This window comes from Sinocyclocheilus anshuiensis, unplaced genomic scaffold (genome assembly GCF_001515605.1).
Source record: "Sinocyclocheilus anshuiensis isolate Anshui unplaced genomic scaffold, SAMN03320099.WGS_v1.1 scaffold664, whole genome shotgun sequence".
Taxonomy (NCBI): Eukaryota; Metazoa; Chordata; class Actinopteri; order Cypriniformes; family Cyprinidae; genus Sinocyclocheilus; species Sinocyclocheilus anshuiensis.
The window spans coordinates 663179-681857 of record NW_015554122.1 but is presented as its reverse complement, the minus strand read 5'-3'; the positions used below and the strand labels follow the sequence as shown (position 1 = coordinate 681857).

The window sequence follows — 18679 nt, the reverse complement described above, 5'->3', positions numbered from 1 at the left end:
ATTGATATTATTCATTAATCACATCATTTACAGTCATTTGCATTGAGCTGGTCTCTTGATATTATTCATTAATCACATCATTTACAGTCATTTGCATTGAGCTGGTCTCTGCCCTTCTACCTGATACCATGTACCACTATATGTCATAAAGCTTAATGTATATACACATATTTTATATTTATTTATATACTTTTTTATTTGCACTTCTGGTTAGATGCTAACTGCATTTCATTGGCTCTGTACTTGTACTCTGCACAGTGACAATAAAGTTTAATCTAATCTAATCTAAAGGATGTTTAGCTTTGTTTTTCATGTTAGTACGTTACTTCAATTAAAGAGCTAAAATTTAGTAATTACTCTGAAAAGTGTTTGGCACTCTTTTTTTCTACTTCAATTAAAATTGAATACTGGAATTTTTAATTTTATAACTCACCCTCGTACAGCATGGATAAGGCGGAGTGAAGGATATGCTGTGCGCACTTTCAGTTTGTGTTTAAGAATGAGCTCGTTCACAATTTCCACATGCCTCTCTCCACCCTTCACCATGAAGGCAGGAATCCAGAGCACGCTGTTGTTTAGCTGCTGTAGACGCAGGATGAAACTCTCCCGCTGTCTTTCGTCCCGCAGACCCCCAAACACCCGCGGGATCACAGAGGGGTTCATAGTGGTGAAGTCTGACCTTAAACCCACATCATCTGCAAACTCCTCTAGTGGAGCAAGGTTACATCTGCTCCAGAATGAAAGAACAGGCAAATGTCAGAGCCAGGGCCCTTCGAAAATAAGTGGAAATTAAAACAAACAAATTACAATTTAAGGAAGAAACTAAAAATAAAACCTTTGAAAAATAAGCCTAACACCCTTTCAAATCCATATGCCTTACTTTTTTTTTAAACACATTTGAAGAATGTGCACACTGCTCTTTAATAATGTGGACTGAGGCTACTGAGCACCACAAAACCATCATAAAAATCCCATTCAACCATGTGCAACATAATTCAGAGTGTTCATACGGCATATTTGAATTTAATGCATTTGCAGATGAGATTTGCAGGAAAGATTATCCGTGAATAACTACTTAAAATTCAAGCTTGTTCGTCACACAAAGCTATGGTTTGGCTACAAAAGACTTGAATTATAGTGCACAAGTTATACGTCACACATACTATTATGATGTTTTTGTTTTGTTTTGTTTTTATTCTGAGTTATTGTTAGCATTTAACAGCCTCAGTAGCCATTACGAAAGCACTATGGACATTAAAGTTTCATGAAAGAAAGTCATACAAGTTTGGAACAGGCGTTATTATCATTAATTAACTGAAATCAAATAAAATATTTTAGAAAATTTTAAACTAATTTTATTTCAGCTAGACAGCTCCTTTTCGTTTAGTTTAACTATTTTAGTACGTACTAAAATATCTAAAACTAAAAAACATGACAAAAACATAACAAAATTGCTAAAACTTTGAAAAGAGGAAATATAAAAATAAAATCTAATTCAAAATATTAACAAAAATGGTAACACTTTACAATAAGGTTCATTAGTTAACTATACTGTAGTTAATATGAACTAAGAATGAACAATACTTCTACAACATTTATTAATCTTATTTAATGTTAATTTCAACATTTACTAATGCGTTATTAAAATCAAAAGTTGTGCTTTTTAAGATTAGGCAATGCACTGTGAATTAACATGAACTAACAATGAATGACTGTATTTTCATTAACTAAAATTAACAAAGATTAATAAATACTGTAATAAATGTATTGTTCATTGTTAGTCCATGCTAGCTATTACATTAACTAATGGAACCTTACTGTAAAGTGTTACCACAAAAACTATATCTAAATTAAACTACAACAACACTGGTTTGGAAAGACATGATGGTTATGATTTTCATTTTGGGCTGAAAATATTACAGTACTACAGAATGTACAAGTCATGAAAAGCTTCTAAATTGCTTAGAGCTTTTGTTCCTGGTTCAGCTTCCCAAAAATGGGATCAAATAGTATTCAAGCCAAGATAACCAGCAGGAAAACACTGATACAGTGAGAGATAAATGACCATTTAGACCTTATTAGACTCTGTGCCTTGCCATAAGACCGTAATAATTAGATCACAGCAAAGAAGTAAATACATTACCGTATAACAAATCCATGGCTGTCTATCTCCTTCCCACATCTGCTCTTTAGGAGAATGCCTGAGTTTCCCACAATGGCACATGTCTTGAACGTCTTGTTCTTTAGTGGAGAGACTTCAGGAAGTAAACTGTGTAGAGTTTGAGAAATATTGAATGTCCTGCGTCGGTCCAGAACATAGTGGACTGTATCGCCTTGTTTAAAACTGCTCTTGACAACAGACACGTCTCTCTCCACATCCAAGAAGCGAAGTACGTCCTTCCTTTCCACGTGTTGAAATGAATAAACGGCACAGATTACTCATTAGTTCATAACAACACCAGCCTGCAAAACATACTCTAAAAATGACCCTGTGATGTCATGCTCTGAGCAAGTCATAGGACAGTCTATTAAGCAATATCTCTAATACTCATCCCTCTCAAATCTGTGCTTTATGTACATGTTACCTCATGAAGCACATGAAGCAAAACCTTTTTATACAGTGCAGGTTACTCACCTTATGATGGTCACAAGGGTGGCATTGATCTTCCATCCCACTCCCATGTCACTCAGATCACTTAAACTAAAGCCGAAAAGTTTCCCAGAGCCGTTGGCCATCAGTCTAGTAGAACTGGGCTCAGACTTCCTGTTCAGATGGCAGTGTGAGAAATAGTAACTATACGCACTTGTACTGATACTTGTATTGGGTTTGATATTGTGTTTGTGTAGTCAAACTCATTAATATACACTGATAACAAAAAGAAAGAACCATGCCATGTTCATTACTGGTATCCATCACGGTATCAGATATTTAAAAAAAAAAAAGCCTTGTCTTAAACAACCAGTTTAAGACATGTTGCCACTGGACTCACAGAAATATGACCCAAACAAACCTCTTTCCAGAGACCTTGGCATATGTTACAGGTCTTCTGTATTGGACTCTTTTGTATTTTGTATCTGTCTACTCTTTTCCTCTTTTCTTTCTTGGTTTCCTCAGTTATTGATTGTTTATATCAGTGTTATTTTAGTATCATTGATTATTGTTAATATTTTGAGTTAGATTTTATTAATTACCTACATTTAGGTATGGAGTGGATTAAGGGTCTAAAATATGGTCATGCAGAATAAGACATTAATGTGTGTTTTATAAGTAGTAATAAACAGCCAATATGCAAGTAATATGCATGCTAGTAAGCAATGTTAATAGTGAGAATTGGTCCTTAAAACAAAGTATTATCTTTATTTTTAGATTTTCTGTTTTAATTTTAGTTCTAATTTATTGCGGCAACGTTTCGACCATCAGGTCTTCGTCAGGTACCTGACGAAGACCTGATGGTCGAAACGTTGCCGCAATAAATTATTTTTATGGAGCAGTTACATATTGTCCACACACTGATGTAACTGCTCCATAAATTATTTTTATGGAGCAGTTACATATTGTCCACACACTGATGTAACTGCTCCATAAATTATTTTTATGGAGCAGTTACATATTGTCCACACACTGATGTAACTGCTCCATAAATTATTTTTATGGAGCAGTTACATATTGTCCACACACTGATGTAACTGCTCCATAAATTATTTTTATGGAGCAGTTACATATTGTCCACACACTGATGTAACTGCTCCATAAATTATTTTTATGGAGCAGTTACATATTGTCCACACACTGATGTAACTGCTCCATAAATTATTTTTATGGAGCAGTTACATATTGTCCACACACTGATGTAACTGCTCCATAAATTATTTTTATGGAGCAGTTACATATTGTCCACACACTGATGTAACTGCTCCATAAATTATTTTTATGGAGCAGTTACATATTGTCCACACACTGATGTAACTGCTCCATAAATTATTTTTATGGAGCAGTTACATATTGTCCACACACTGATGTAACTGCTCCATAAATTATTTTTATGGAGCAGTTACATATTGTCCACACACTGATGTAACTGCTCCATAAATTATTTTTATGGAGCAGTTACATATTGTCCACACACTGATGTAACTGCTCCATAAATTATTTTTATGGAGCAGTTACATATTGTCCACACACTGATGTAACTGCTCCATAAATTATTTTTATGGAGCAGTTACATATTGTCCACACACTGATGTAACTGCTCCATAAATTATTTTTATGGAGCAGTTACATATTGTCCACACACTGATGTAACTGCTCCATAAATTATTTTTATGGAGCAGTTACATATTGTCCACACACTGATGTAACTGCTCCATAAATTATTTTTATGGAGCAGTTACATATTGTCCACACACTGATGTAACTGCTCCATAAATTATTTTTATGGAGCAGTTACATATTGTCCACACACTGATGTAACTGCTCCATAAATTATTTTTATGGAGCAGTTACATATTGTCCACACACTGATGTAACTGCTCCATAAATTATTTTTATGGAGCAGTTACATATTGTCCACACACTGATGTAACTGCTCCATAAATTATTTTTATGGAGCAGTTACATATTGTCCACACACTGATGTAACTGCTCCATAAATTATTTTTATGGAGCAGTTACATATTGTCCACACACTGATGTAACTGCTCCATAAATTATTTTTATGGAGCAGTTACATATTGTCCACACACTGATGTAACTGCTCCATAAATTATTTTTATGGAGCAGTTACATATTGTCCACACACTGATGTAACTGCTCCATAAATTATTTTTATGGAGCAGTTACATATTGTCCACACACTGATGTAACTGCTCCATAAATTATTTTTATGGAGCAGTTACATATTGTCCACACACTGATGTAACTGCTCCATAAATTATTTTTATGGAGCAGTTACATATTGTCCACACACTGATGTAACTGCTCCATAAATTATTTTTATGGAGCAGTTACATATTGTCCACACACTGATGTAACTGCTCCATAAATTATTTTTATGGAGCAGTTACATATTGTCCACACACTGATGTAACTGCTCCATAAATTATTTTTATGGAGCAGTTACATATTGTCCACACACTGATGTAACTGCTCCATAAATTATTTTTATGGAGCAGTTACATATTGTCCACACACTGATGTAACTGCTCCATAAATTATTTTTATGGAGCAGTTACATATTGTCCACACACTGATGTAACTGCTCCATAAATTATTTTTATGGAGCAGTTACATATTGTCCACACACTGATGTAACTGCTCCATAAATTATTTTTATGGAGCAGTTACATATTGTCCACACACTGATGTAACTGCTCCATAAATTATTTTTATGGAGCAGTTACATATTGTCCACACACTGATGTAACTGCTCCATAAATTATTTTTATGGAGCAGTTACATATTGTCCACACACTGATGTAACTGCTCCATAAATTATTTTTATGGAGCAGTTACATATTGTCCACACACTGATGTAACTGCTCCATAAATTATTTTTATGGAGCAGTTACATATTGTCCACACACTGATGTAACTGCTCCATAAATTATTTTTATGGAGCAGTTACATATTGTCCACACACTGATGTAACTGCTCCATAAATTATTTTTATGGAGCAGTTACATATTGTCCACACACTGATGTAACTGCTCCATAAATTATTTTTATGGAGCAGTTACATATTGTCCACACACTGATGTAACTGCTCCATAAATTATTTTTATGGAGCAGTTACATATTGTCCACACACTGATGTAACTGCTCCATAAATTATTTTTATGGAGCAGTTACATATTGTCCACACACTGATGTAACTGCTCCATAAATTATTTTTATGGAGCAGTTACATATTGTCCACACACTGATGTAACTGCTCCATAAATTATTTTTATGGAGCAGTTACATATTGTCCACACACTGATGTAACTGCTCCATAAATTATTTTTATGGAGCAGTTACATATTGTCCACACACTGATGTAACTGCTCCATAAATTATTTTTATGGAGCAGTTACATATTGTCCACACACTGATGTAACTGCTCCATAAATTATTTTTATGGAGCAGTTACATATTGTCCACACACTGATGTAACTGCTCCATAAATTATTTTTATGGAGCAGTTACATATTGTCCACACACTGATGTAACTGCTCCATAAAAATAATTTATTGCGGCAACGTTTCGACCATCAGGTCTTCGTCAGGTACCTGACGAAGACCTGATGGTCGAAACGTTGCCGCAATAAATTATTTTTATGGAGCAGTTACATCAGTGTGTGGACAATATGTTCAGCTGTGCCATGTGATAATGATGTCATTAGGTCAGACTGAGTTAAACCTATCGGACTGCGCCATCTAGAGTTTCATGCCAGAACTTTGTATTTCAAGTTTTAGTAGTTTTGTTTTGTGTTTTTGCCATTTTTATTATTTTTTGTTATTTTAAATCTGCATTTTTATTTTTAGTTATTTTAGTACTTCACCTAAATGAAAATTTGAAATGTTGCCTTGCAACTAGCTGAAATTAAATAAGTTTACGGTTTTTTTTAATATATTTTATTTCAATTAATGTTTATTTCAAGTAATGAAAATGTTTTATTATTGGTTTTAGTTTCAGTTAACAGTGGTAACCCTGGTCATCTGTTTCTTGTTCTCATTATCCAGTATATTGTGTTTTAAGTTGTTATTTGTCCAGTCATGTTTTGCTTTGTCTGTGTTTTTGTAAGATTTTGTGGTATTGTCATGATCTCTAGCTGGAGTTCCCGTGAGCTTCGCTAGAGGGCACTCCATCCCAGACTTTACCACTCCATCAAAAACTTCATTTCCCATAATCCTTTGTCCGGACTAATCAACACTCACTGTTTGCACCTGTGTCTCATTTACCCTGTCTGCTCACCCTATATAAGTCTGGTTTAGTTTGTCATTCTTTGCGAAGTCTTGTAAGTGTTACATTGCATCTCTGAGCGGTTCGCCTGTTTATATGTATCTTGGTTTTTGGACTCTTTGCCGGTGTTCTCCCTTGCCTGTTGTCTGATTTCGATTCTGGACTTTCCTAATAATCACTGCATTTGGATCCTCACTCAGTCTCTGAGCAGTCCGTAACAGGTATAATCTCTGGATGCCAATATCACTGAGTTTTGTTTTTGTTCATAAACACATCTTGTGTTTAAATTCACGCCTCTTACACTCCTTTATCTACTACGCAATTACAGCAATGCAGTGCGAAAAATTATTCTCTTACTCGATATTTGTCGTTTTCTAGTACAAATATCTAAACATTCTTAAACCATGATACATTTACTGGAGAGGCAATGGGATAACAATAATAAACTTAATTGAATTTTGTTATTCTCTACCCCATTGGCAGAATTTTTATTTCATTTTATTATTGTATTTATTTATTTATTTTGTAAGCATATCCTCATCTGTCACTAAAACAAATTCCTCGTATGTGTAAACATACCTGGCAATAAAGCTCATTCTGATTCTGATAAACTTACATTTTATACATTTTTCAGACAACGAAACGTAATCTTATGTAATTTTGCTTTTATCTTGATTGAATTTTTTTTATATTTGTACTGGAAAACAAATATTATATAAGGAAATTTACTAGAAGTGCTTGTTATTCAGTTATTAAGAACAAAAAAACTTTCTTTGAGGAGCAAGTTTGTACAAATCTGCATTTTGGAAATGAGCAAACCGTCGCTGCAAGGCATCAAAAGATTTATATTACATGAAATCAAATCGAAACCTACGAGAAGACTCAACTTCAGATGCAGTTGACATTTACTGTGAGTTTTTTTCCACTTCTGTTTTTAAATCATGCGCAACGAGTCTGCAAGAGACTAAAGGAAACCACATCTGATGAGCAGAAGCTGTCTGCTGTCCTCTCACTTACCCAACAACACACACACACACACACACACACACATGTCAGAACCAAATCACCTCTATACTGTATATATACTCAGCATGTGTGTATTGTATCACAAGTTCTTTTGGCACTGAACTAAAATTCATCAACTCTGTGGGGAAAAACTAAAATTGCCCAATGTTGTGTGTGTCAATTCTACAGTGAAGCAAATTAGGAGCAAGTATGTGACCACATTTTTTTCAGTTCCCGGAACAAAACAACTGCAAGTGTGTCAGTGAATCATCTAGATTTACCTTGCATTTCAAACGTAAAACACTCCTTTTGAAGCAAGGATTTGACACGTCAATGACAGAAAAGTGTATCAAGAAAAAAATTAAAATAAATAAATAAAAATAAAGTGAAAAATGGATGTAGGTTTATAGGCCCTTTTTAGATTTTAGCATATATTTTTTTAAATACTTTTAAAAACAGTGACATATTTTAAAAGAATATAATTAAGTGCAACCTGAATGTAATGTTTTCTGACACTTAATTACGTTATTGCAATTAGTTAGACATTAATAGTGCTTTTTTTTTATCCATATCTTTATATGTACATAATTACATTTAAATATGAAAGTGTTACTGATGAATGTACTGACAAGCATGGTAACTTAAATATACTTTAAAATCTCTTCTACTGAAGCTTGTTTATCATGTTATTACTATTTATGCTATTACAACATAATGCTTTTTAAATTGCACGTTTAAAATTATGTGTTTAAGTGTTAAGAAACATAATAAAGAAAATATACTCTCTTAAGTTCATTAATAGTATCTGCAAATACAACTTATCAATATATAATAGCATATAAAATATATACTTAAAAGTATATAACATATACGTTTCAGATTTAAAGTACACAACAAGTGCGCATTCGTTACAATTAATTGCACTTCTTTTTCACAAGGGAGTGTAAGAATAAAAAGACCATTTCGACTCAAACAAAGGACAGTGTGAATCGATCTTAATTTAGTTGAGATGGAACAACAGCAGGGCTCATGAACCATAGTTTACAATAGGTGGTTTATGATACAAATCAATAAACAAATGAACATAAATGAATGTTTGTGTATAGGCTACAGCTTAATCAGACTTTCGATGCTGATTAGATGAGGAGCGGTAATTCACTCTTTGGCTGCAACAGCAGAACAGCCCTTACCCTGTCGATCCAGTTTTCTGATGCGCTTCATTTCTGCCAATATCTGTCGTCTTGTAGAATATCAGCAGGATGCTTATGGTGCAGATAGTCCACCGTGTCCGTGTAAGCCGCATTTTACACATGAATCTTGCGAAGGTGTGATGAGATGAGAAGAAAGCGTGCTCTCCTGTAGCGCACATTACCCATGTCTCTCTCTCTCTCTCTCTCTCTCTCTCTCTCTCTCTCTCTCTCTCTCTCTCTCTCCACTGTGAGTGAGTGACACGAACAGGAACCAATCATTTTCAGATACATGCTAATACTCTTTCAAATCGAATCAGTTGCGATGAAGCAGGACATTTCTTTTAGAAATATAATGTGCTCCACGCAGAAATCTGATCTCACCATCGTGGATTCCGTGATTGCATGAAGTGACAGAAAACACAGAGACAGACAATGAACTCTTTCCAAGCTGCTTGGAGAAATTTACCTGGAAATCTTAAAGTAGCCTATTGTAAAGCTTTAGGCACTTGTGGGAAAAAAAGTTGTAAAGTAAAGGTATTTTCAAAAATAATGATACATTTATAACAACTTATAAATAGATGTTATTTATAAATTAACTTTATTAGCTAAAATCGAAGTATTTAGTAAAAACCATTTGCCTTCACACTACAATGATGGCATATTTTTGTGGTCTGAAAGTTAGAATCACCCTGATTTGATTTGCCATTTGCTTTCAGATTATTGCAGAGAATAAGCTCTGGGATCAACAAAAGTTTATGATGATAATCTTCACAAATTAACACAACATTTATAAATTTGGTAGGTACAGTAGGCTGTAAATGAACTACACCACATTCACATGACTTCATCATGTGACCTTTCACCGCAGACCTTATTTAACCAAAAACCCACTGACTTCAGGACGATGGAACTGAAAGTGCTAAAATGATAACTCATTTCCGGTTTTGGCCCACAAAAACATATCATCCCCGCACAGGGGCGTAGCAGCCATTTCAAAAGTGTGGGGGACAGCTGTCAGGTGATGTGACCCTCAACGGCCAAACAAATTATGTACATAATGTACAAAGTACATTCATGTTCACATAATGAATTCTATATAGAATACTAATTGCCGTGCTTTAGAGCACCCTAATGGCAATTTTGGGAACATGATAGCTTACAGGAAGCAAGACAGCTTACAGGGACCTATTTTTTGTGATATAATCAGACTCAAAAACACTAACTCTAATCCTAATTCAAAAATAACTGCAGGACTTGGGACTTTGAGACCACTGTGGACATCTATACTTTATTTTTATTAAATAAAGATATGTTATGCACAATATTTCAGTTACACTACACTTAAACGATAACTTTTATCCTAATTCTTAACAGTTGGACAAAAAAAGTGTCTTTAAAAACTATTGGAACACACCTTTACCTATACAACAAATTTTATTTACCAATTTGAACATAAAATGAAAATATATATTAATGTTTAATTCCTTAAAACATTGGCAAGTAGTCCCAGTAAAAAAAAAAAACACTGCCTTAAGGGGTCCTATTATGCTTTTTCACTTTTTTAATTTAAGTCAGTGTGTAGTGTGTATGTTTGGGCATAAAAAAAAGATCTAGAAAGTTACAAATCTCAAAGTCCACACCAAAGGGAGATATTTCGTTTTTTAAGAATCCCTTTTCAAGAACTACAACGAACGGCTCGATTGGACTACAGCGTTTGTTTTCCGGCCTTTGTGATATCACAAAGCAGCTCATTGGAATATCATTAAAAACAGAAATTGGAATGGTTGAGGGGTGGGGAGGGGCGGGGAGGGGCGAGGTTGTGGTTGGAACGCTTGGTTGAGTGAGTGCATCAGACGAGACGACGAAGAAGAAGAGCTGCTGCAGAGTTAGTGCATCAGAGAAAACCAAGAAGAAGAGCTGCTGCAGAGTTAGTGCATCAGAGAAAACCAAGAAGATCTCTCTCTCTCTCTCTCTCTCTCTCTCTCTCTCTCTCTCTCTCTCTCTCTCTCTCCACTGTGAGTGAGTGACACGAACAGGAACCAATCATTTTCAGATACATGCTAATACTCTTTCAAATCGAATCAGTTGCGATGAAGCAGGACATTTCTTTTAGAAATATAATGTGCTCCACGCAGAAATCTGATCTCACCATCGTGGATTCCGTGATTGCATGAAGTGACAGAAAACACAGAGACAGACAATGAACTCTTTCCAAGCTGCTTGGAGAAATTTACCTGGAAATCTTAAAGTAGCCTATTGTAAAGCTTTAGGCACTTGTGGGAAAAAAAGTTGTAAAGTAAAGGTATTTTCAAAAATAATGATACATTTATAACAACTTATAAATAGATGTTATTTATAAATTAACTTTATTAGCTAAAATCGAAGTATTTAGTAAAAACCATTTGCCTTCACACTACAATGATGGCATATTTTTGTGGTCTGAAAGTTAGAATCACCCTGATTTGATTTGTTCAGATTATTCAGATTATTGCAGAGAATAAGCTCTGGGATCAACAAAAGTTTATGATGATAATCTTCACCAACATTTATAACATTTATAAATTTGGTAGGTACAGTAGGCTGTAAATGAACTACACCACATTCACATGACTTCATCATGTGACCTTTCACCGCAGACCTTATTTAACCAAAAACCCACTGACTTCAGGACGATGGAACTGAAAGTGCTAAAATGATAACTCATTTCCGGTTTTGGCCCACAAAAACATATCATCCCCGCACAGGGGCGTAGCAGCCATTTCAAAAGTGTGGGGGACAGCTGTCAGGTGATGTGACCCTCAACGGCCAAACAAATTATGTACATAATGTACAAAGTACATTCATGTTCAAATAATAAATTCTATATAGAATACTAATTGGCGTGTTTTAGAGGACCCTAATGGCAATTTTGGGAACATGCCATGATAGCTTACAGGAAGCAAGACAGCTTACAGAGACCTATTTTTTGTGATATCAGACTCAAAAACACCAACTCTAACTCTAATTCAAAAATAACTGCAGGACTTGGGACTTTGAGACCACTGTGGACATCTATACTTTATTTTTATTAAATAAAGATATTTTATGCACAATATTTCAGTTACACTACACTTAAACGATAACTTTTATCCTAATTCTTAACAGTTGGACAAAAAAAGTGTCTTTAAAAACTATTGGAACACACCTTTACCTATACAACAAATTTTATTTACCAATTTGAACATAAAATGAAAATATATATTAATGTTTAATTCCTTAAAACATTGGCAAGTAGTCCCAGTAAAAAAAAAAAACACTGCCTTAAGGGGTCCTATTATGCTTTTTCACTTTTTTAATTTAAGTCAGTGTGTAGTGTGTATGTTTGGGCATAAAAAAAAGATCTAGAAAGTTACAAATCTCAAAGTCCACACCAAAGGGAGATATTTCGTTTTTTAAGAATCCCTTTTCAAGAACTACAACGAACGGCTCGATTGGACTACAGCGTTTGTTTTCCGGCCTTTGTGATATCACAAAGCAGCTCATTGGAATATCATTAAAAACAGAAATTGGAATGGTTGAGGGGTGGGGAGGGGCGGGGAGGGGCGAGGTTGTGGTTGGAACGCTTGGTTGAGTGAGTGCATCAGACGAGACGACGAAGAAGAAGAGCTGCTGCAGAGTTAGTGCATCAGAGAAAACCAAGAAGAAGAGCTGCTGCAGAGTTAGTGCATCAGAGAAAACCAAGAAGAAGAGCTGCTGAGAACAATTCTTACAAGTACAACACGACGTAGCTGGGCACCGCGGACAGATGCCGAACGGCGCCGTGGGTGTACCTACACTCAGAAAATAATGTATTTTAATTTTAAAGATGTGGAGCGACGCGATGCGACGCTGCGCTTCTCGTCTGGTGTGCGACCGCCTGAAACGCTGTTTTTTTCACGTCCGTGCCTAAACGTTTTTGTTTGGGCTTCCGAAAGCGGATGATGTCAGGAAACAGTGGTTGCAATTTATTTTTTAACTCTGTTCCTGAGCATTATAACCCCAATTTGCTATTGTGTGCTGTGCATTTTACTGAGGACAGCTTCCACATCACGAGTGAGAAGTGCCGGATTTGCCAAAAGCTTTTGTTGAAAGACGGAGCAAGGGGCGTGGCAGTACTGAAACACCGTCTAAGCTGTTCGCCAATCACAACGCACTGGGACAGCAAACCAATCACAACACATTTTGTTTTTCGGAAGGCGGACCTTCATCAAAGCCGGAACTAATCGAGCCGTTTGTGCCAGCCTGCTACGCCCCTGTCCCCGCATCACTCTCAGCTTTTGGGATCTGAAGGAGTGTTTAGACTTGGAAATCAATCTCATTCCACAATCGCATACTAAGTAGGTACTACATCTGATGAGAAACGACCTTCATGACCATTAAAAAATTATGATCTTATATCATATAAATTTGTACCGTATGAATGAAACCTGGACGTACTGCATCCATGATGTTACTGTCATTTAAAGTACACATGCTGACCTCTGTCAAAAAGCTCTCTCCCTGACTGCACTGTTGGGGAAAGTCACTTTTAAAAGTAATGCATTACAATATCGCGTTACTCCTAAAAAAGTAACTAATTGCATTACTTAGTTACTTTTTATGGAAAGTAATGCTTTACGTTACTTTTGTGTTCGTTTTTCTCATCTGAGTTGGGTTTGCTTGATTGTTTTTAATATAAAAAAGTTATATTTTTGGCAAATGTAAAAGGCCTTTCACACCAGAAGTGAAATGCATGAGCCTCAGGTTGAAGGAAATGTAAATTCACGTCTGTACAGTAGAGACCGTAGCTCAAACAAACCTTTCAGCTGAGCTGCTGTTCTGGATTGCAAGAAGAACAAGACGCAGAGAAGAAAGCTCAACACTCTTCAGCAATTAAAAAAATGAAACACAAATGTTATGCTTAACTAAAATCATTTTTGCTTATTAGTGTGGTTGAACTGGATCATTGAAGGTCTGCAGCAAAGTCATTGGTTAATAAAGCTGGATTAAATAAATAAAGGAAATTTGTGCTATTTAACATATTGCAGATTTGCATCATATTCTGAGTTTGCATTTCACAGCTTTTAATCATTTTGAGGAATACTGAATAAGTTTTAGTGCTAAATGTTGACATTTAGCTACATGAGAAAATAAATGGGCTTTCCTTTTTTTTTAAAGTAATTTTTTGTAAAAGTAACGCGTTACTTTACTAGTTACTTGAAAAAAGTAATCTGATTATGTACCCAGGTTACTTGTAATGTGTTTCCCCCAACACTGATAATGACACAACTTATTAATGCTCATTTGTTTAAACACTGTGATGTTTTGTTCTCTTCTAAAACGTTTGATTTTTTTCAACCCTGATATCATGTATTTTATTTATTTATTTATTTTAAAAGGGCATTTGGCTTCTCAAACGAGCCTTTGATTCATTCCAGTGAATCGAGTCTTTTAAATTCCTTCAACAAAAAGATTCGTTCATTGATTCGTTTAGCGATCTTTCATATTCACGCCAGAAGGTAGCGACAAAAGAACGTGTTATGACTTATGAGTCATTTATGTGTTATGATTGAGTCATTGCACTAATTTGTAGCAAAAAGCAACAAGCCTTATACCTTATTTATTAAAATATGCGTGATACAGATCTGTCATTTTCCTCAGTGACTTTTTAAACTGACCTTTTAAATATGACCATTTATTTTTTTCATGATTTATTTTATAGTGTTGTTATTTTATTTAATTAACGTACATTTAAGGCATGAATTAAATAAATACGTCTATTTGTCGATTTATCACGTGGTAGTCTCGCTCAGAGCTCGCGACGCGTATCGATTACACTGGTCTGACTGACGCTGAACATGAACGAAACAAGCGCAGAAAGCCAAGGTAAATAACTCATTTCTCTGAGCAGAGCATATCATACTTGTATGTTCTTTGCAGTCTTACATAAGCCCGTCGTTTGGTCAGTGTTTTCTCAGTTTTTGAACCGTTGACTGAACTTCACACGCCGTCATCGGTTAGCAAAGCGACTAGCCATTTACTTTCGGACTGTTATGAATATCTAACAATCAAAAACTTGTTTATTACAGCAATTATGGCGTTTTATTCTCAAACAGATGGTTTATTGAATGAAGGCTATGTGGCTCAGATACTGTTGCTTATTCGGTTGAACTTAGAAATGTTTATTGATGTTTTAATACATTTATTTTAATAAACGTAATTAAAGTAAAAAAATATTTTTTTACGTCGTACACTTTTACGTTGAAAACGTTGGTATTATTCATGCTTTTTATTATTGTTGGTGTGTTATAGTGTGTTTTGGATTACTGTTTGCTGTATTTATTTTTAAGTACTACAACAATTACACTTATTCATTATAAACACGAGCCGTCATTTGATTACATTCGCTTATACTGTTTTTTTCCCAAATTAAATTGATTGAAATGAACTCGAAGACATTACATTATTATGGCAAACGAAAGCATCAAATACGCATTACCAAAAGAAAAAAACTAAAGTACAAATTTTGAGTCTCTCTTATTTGACAACCGTTTCAGGTCTTGTAGTCTTTACTAATGAGGTGATGAGTTGAATCAGGTGTGTTTGAGTAGGAAGATTTCAGAAATGTGTGTTGGTTTGCCTCCAGGCAGGACTTCACAGCTCATTACACCAAATACACAAAATACTGTTCTTTTTAGCAACATCTTATGACCCCTTTAAGATCTCATCATATAGGCTAATCCAGGATCTCATATAGCCTAACACTAGCACATGCTTTATCTTTAACTATTAACGTTCATTTAAGACACAAATAACTGTGTTTACGAGGTTACTCCTAAAGACGAGAATTTTTGACACATAACTGTGTATTTGAATGTTTAAGCACAAGGAGCGAACGGTTTAGTCAGTCGCAATACGAGCAGGTGCGTGCCGCGCGAATCAGGCTGAAACCGTCTTAATGCACGTATTTCCCAGAAAGAATTCTGCTTCGCAGCTTAATGTTCATTAACAGTTTAAAACCTGCTTAAAACGCCTTTAAATGATAAGCTTAGCCTACATCTTAACGCGCAAAACGATTGATTTCTACCAGATTATCTCCCAATCCTTAAATGAATATATAGAGTTTGTTCAAACACAAAAACAATATACATCCAGTTAATAATCAAACTAACCTAAAATCTGTGTAGATGATGATGCTGTGTTTTTTTTTTCTGCTCCATGTGCCCGGTTCACTGTTCCAGCAACTTCCACTCCATCATCAGCTTGCTTTAGTAAAATAACCTGATAGCTGGGGATTTTACTGACTAACTTATGTTTTTTTTCTGTTGTTTGTATTTGAAGTTTTTCATTTTTTTTGAGCCCCTCTGTCTCAGAATTGCGGACATTTTTACTTATCGAATATTGAACTTCCACTCCATCATCAGCTTGCTTTAGTAAAATAACCTGATAGCTGGGGATTTTACTGACTAACTTATGTTTTTTTTCTGTTGTTTGTATTTGAAGTTTTTCATTTTTTTTGAGCCCCTCTGTCTCAGAATTGCGGACATATTTACTTATCGAATATTGTTCTTTGCGCGACCATTTCCAGATTACTCCAGAACGAAGTGAAGAGTGGAGGTGAATGCAGACATAGGCTACTGGGCAGCGATCACCTAAAAGATTAGTGCACATATTGTTCAAATGTCAAATATAGAATAAATGCATTTGATTGGTAAACCAAATTCAGACTTTACGCTTCAATCTCAAATGGTAATGCATGGAATTTACGGAAAAGCTGGACCCACTTTATATTAAGGGGCCTTAACAACTATGTACTTACATTTAAATTAATCATGTAGTACAATGCACTTATTGTGTACATACATGTTTTTACATTGTACTTGTGTTTTTTAAAATATCTGCATGTAATTACATCTGTAATTAATTTCTGTAATTACATTTATAATTACACTGTTGACCCATCCCTTACACCTTAACCCACCCTTAAACCTACCCATATCACCAAACCTGTTCCTAACCTTACCCGTTTACCACCTCAATAGCAGCAAAAGTGTTTTGCAATACAATATGAACACAATAAGTACATTGTACTTGTTTTCTGATGTAAGTACGTAGTAGTTAAGGCCACTTAATATAAAGTGGGACCGAAAAGCTCAACTAAATAACAGCGCTAATAAGTGAGGGGTGTGGTGGCTTTGGCTATTGGCTCGCCAGTCAATTTACCCCACAGCCAATCACGGGCCCCCTCCTTGCTCGGGCCCCGGGGCTTCAGCCCCGCCTAGCCCAATGGTTAATATGGCCCTGCCTTCAGGAACAGGGTTGGGAAAGGGAGCAGGCGTTATATGTAGCTGTTTGAAACACCTTACACACAAAGACATGTCACTGCTTGTAGCTATTATTCTTGTAGTCTTTTTGTATCTTTAACTCAAAAGTTTAACTTGTGTACTGTTAAATGTAACATGTAAAGAATATTTCTCAATAGGTTTTAAGAATTCCTGTAGTATCCCAGATAAATTGCCTTAGATTTTAAAAGCAATTGGCAGAAAATGTCATCTAGGATCATGACATCGTAAATGTCAAAATGACTCCTTTTAAGCAACTGTATGTAGTTTTTGTGGAGTTAATTTGAACTTTGGAATTCACTGTGATAAATATATCACTGTCGTAATTACAGTGGATTGCTGTACATGCATTTGTTGCTGCCATAAAGCAAACTGCCCTTTAATCACCCATCAGACATTAGCATTAGACACATTTTACTGCTGCTGCTGTTGCTGTCTTGATCAATGATGCAAGCTTCAAAAATGATGCACATCCAAATTCTGCTGTGAAGCAGCTGTAGTAGCAAAACAATAGTGACATTATTGCATTGCATCACTTGTTCACAAATGGATGCTCTGCAGTGAAAAGCGTGCTGTCAGAATGAGAGTCCAAACAGCTGATAGAAACATCACAATAATCCACACCACTCCAGTCCATCAATTAAATTCTTGTGAAGTGAAAAAAAAAGTGACTTAGCAGAGAAATACGCACAGATCAAGCACAATTTACAAGCGAAAACAGTCCAAAATTATTGCAGTTATTAATTATTACATTATTGTGGATTATGGACTCGTATTTTGGCCAGAAGCAACGGCGTAAAGTTAAAAACACTTTAATGATGGGTTTGTTTCTTACAAACACACAGCTTTTGTCTTCTCCAGATGTTAACTGATGGACTGGAGTGGTGTGGATTACTTGTGGATTATTGTGATGTTTTTATCAGCTGTTTGGACTAGGGGTCGACCGATTATCGGCCTGGCCGATTATCGGCGCCGATATTAAGCATTTTTATGATTATCGGTATCGGTCATTTTCAAAACCGATTCGCCGATAAAATAACTTCATTTTGAAACTCGCTATTTGGCTCCGATGCAGCCTGTCAGAACTCTCCACTCTGTGGCCTAAAGCAGTCTCCGCCCACCGCTCATCTGATTTGTTGGGAGTCATGAGTCCGACCAATCAATGCGGAATTCACTCTCACTCCGAAAGCGCTTGCTAACTGGAG

The 18679-nt window shown here is 35.5% G+C and overlaps 2 protein-coding genes across 3 annotated transcripts in view; one reads left to right on the top strand and one right to left on the bottom strand.

The window, feature by feature from the left end:
- Positions 1-9315, bottom strand: part of LOC107670050 (CMP-N-acetylneuraminate-poly-alpha-2,8-sialyltransferase-like) — a 14238-nt gene extending 4923 nt beyond the window's left edge. Inside the window, exons 1-4 of the mRNA XM_016462530.1 lie at positions 9136-9315; positions 2636-2764; positions 2144-2401; positions 434-727 (exon numbers count right to left, since the gene is read on the bottom strand). Coding sequence (XP_016318016.1) covers positions 434-727; positions 2144-2401; positions 2636-2764; positions 9136-9314 — 860 coding nt within the window. The 5' untranslated portion in view covers position 9315. The remainder of the gene's footprint in view (positions 1-433; positions 728-2143; positions 2402-2635; positions 2765-9135) is intronic.
- Positions 9316-14942: 5627 nt separating this feature from the next.
- Positions 14943-18679, top strand: part of LOC107670040 (peptidyl-glycine alpha-amidating monooxygenase B-like) — a 60683-nt gene continuing 56946 nt past the window's right edge. For both annotated transcript variants that reach the window (XM_016462516.1, XM_016462514.1), the window contains exon 1: positions 14943-15018. The gene's annotated coding sequence lies outside the window, so the exon portion shown is untranslated. The remainder of the gene's footprint in view (positions 15019-18679) is intronic.